Source organism: Vitis vinifera, chromosome 8 (genome assembly GCF_030704535.1).
Source record: "Vitis vinifera cultivar Pinot Noir 40024 chromosome 8, ASM3070453v1".
NCBI classification, from domain to species: domain Eukaryota; kingdom Viridiplantae; phylum Streptophyta; class Magnoliopsida; order Vitales; family Vitaceae; genus Vitis; species Vitis vinifera.
The window spans coordinates 16397647-16398835 of NC_081812.1; the positions used below are offsets into that span (position 1 = coordinate 16397647).

The 1189-nt window shown below is 43.8% G+C and overlaps 1 protein-coding gene across 1 annotated transcript; it reads right to left on the reverse strand.

Annotated features, from left to right (window-relative positions):
* LOC104880192 (glycine-rich protein 5-like) lies at positions 1-327 on the reverse strand. Its single transcript, XM_010656050.1, has one exon. The coding sequence runs from the start codon at positions 325-327 to the stop codon at positions 1-3; it is 327 nt and encodes a 108-aa protein (XP_010654352.1).
* Positions 328-1189: the final 862 nt, after the last annotated feature.

Sequence of the window (1189 nt, forward strand, 5' to 3'; positions counted from 1 at the left end):
TCAGCAAGCGCCAGCGCCAGCGCCACCTCCACCTCCACCTCCACCTCCACCACCACAGCCTCCTCCGCCAGCGCCAGCGCCACCGTCACAACCTCCTCCTCCACCACCAACGTCGCCTACCCCACCTCCAAAATCTCCTCCTCCACCACCAACGTCGACAACCCCCCCGGCCATACCCCCATGGCCACCGAACATACCCCCATGGCCACCGGACAGACGGCCAGGTCTGCCATTATAACCTCGCGCCCTGCATAGAAGACCTACTACCACAGCCACAACGGCTACCGAACACCAAACAGCGATCATAGCAACAGCCACCGAGTTCATCTTTATCGTCTTTGTATATCCGCTTTAAATGCATAAACTTATCTCGGTTGCTCATCTGCTTATATAGTTGAAGGGCATAAGAAAATTCAGCTCAAGTCGAAAAAAATAATAGTCAAAATGACTGATTCCTTGGTCGAGGAAATGCACACGTTTTATACTGAAGCCTCATGTTATGAGATAAAATGCATGTGACGTAGAGTCAAATTTCAGATTTTCAGATTCAATAGTACTATTTAAGGAAATCAACATTTTTTCTTCCATCGCTGTTGAGAGACCGTGTCGGAGATATTCTCCTAATAACCGTCCTTGAATTATACGCAAAGTAATCTCTACCGAGTCAAAGCAAAGAAAAGTCAGATCTGTCTGTTCGTCGAAAATTTGTATTCTGGGATAAGCTCCAGGCTCTTGCCTCTTGCCTCTTGCCTCTCAACTTCCTTCCTGCTTTCAGCCTGCAGTGAATGGGATTGTAAATTGTAAGGCTAAAAAACTCTATAATTATATCAAATAAAAAATTATTTCTATGAAATTTGAATAACATTTTTGGAAGAAGATAGGGTATGAAGTATTTCCTAACAGCCTTACATTTGTCTCACTCTGAAAGATCTGAATTTCTAAATCTAGAGCCAAAAAAAGTGTAACATAGAAAAAGTATGAGATTGTTCAAGAATGGATTTCAGCAACCGCCTCGATCGCCACCTCTGCCTCAGCAAATCCTCTATCGCCCCACTGGCCTTGTGCCTAAATGTAACCAAATAATTATCCAATATGGTTGGGAAATAGGCCTTGCAGTTCTCTACGGAACCTTCTTAGAAGTTATAATCTAGTACTTGGAACATACATTTCAATGGAGCAAAGCTATTTT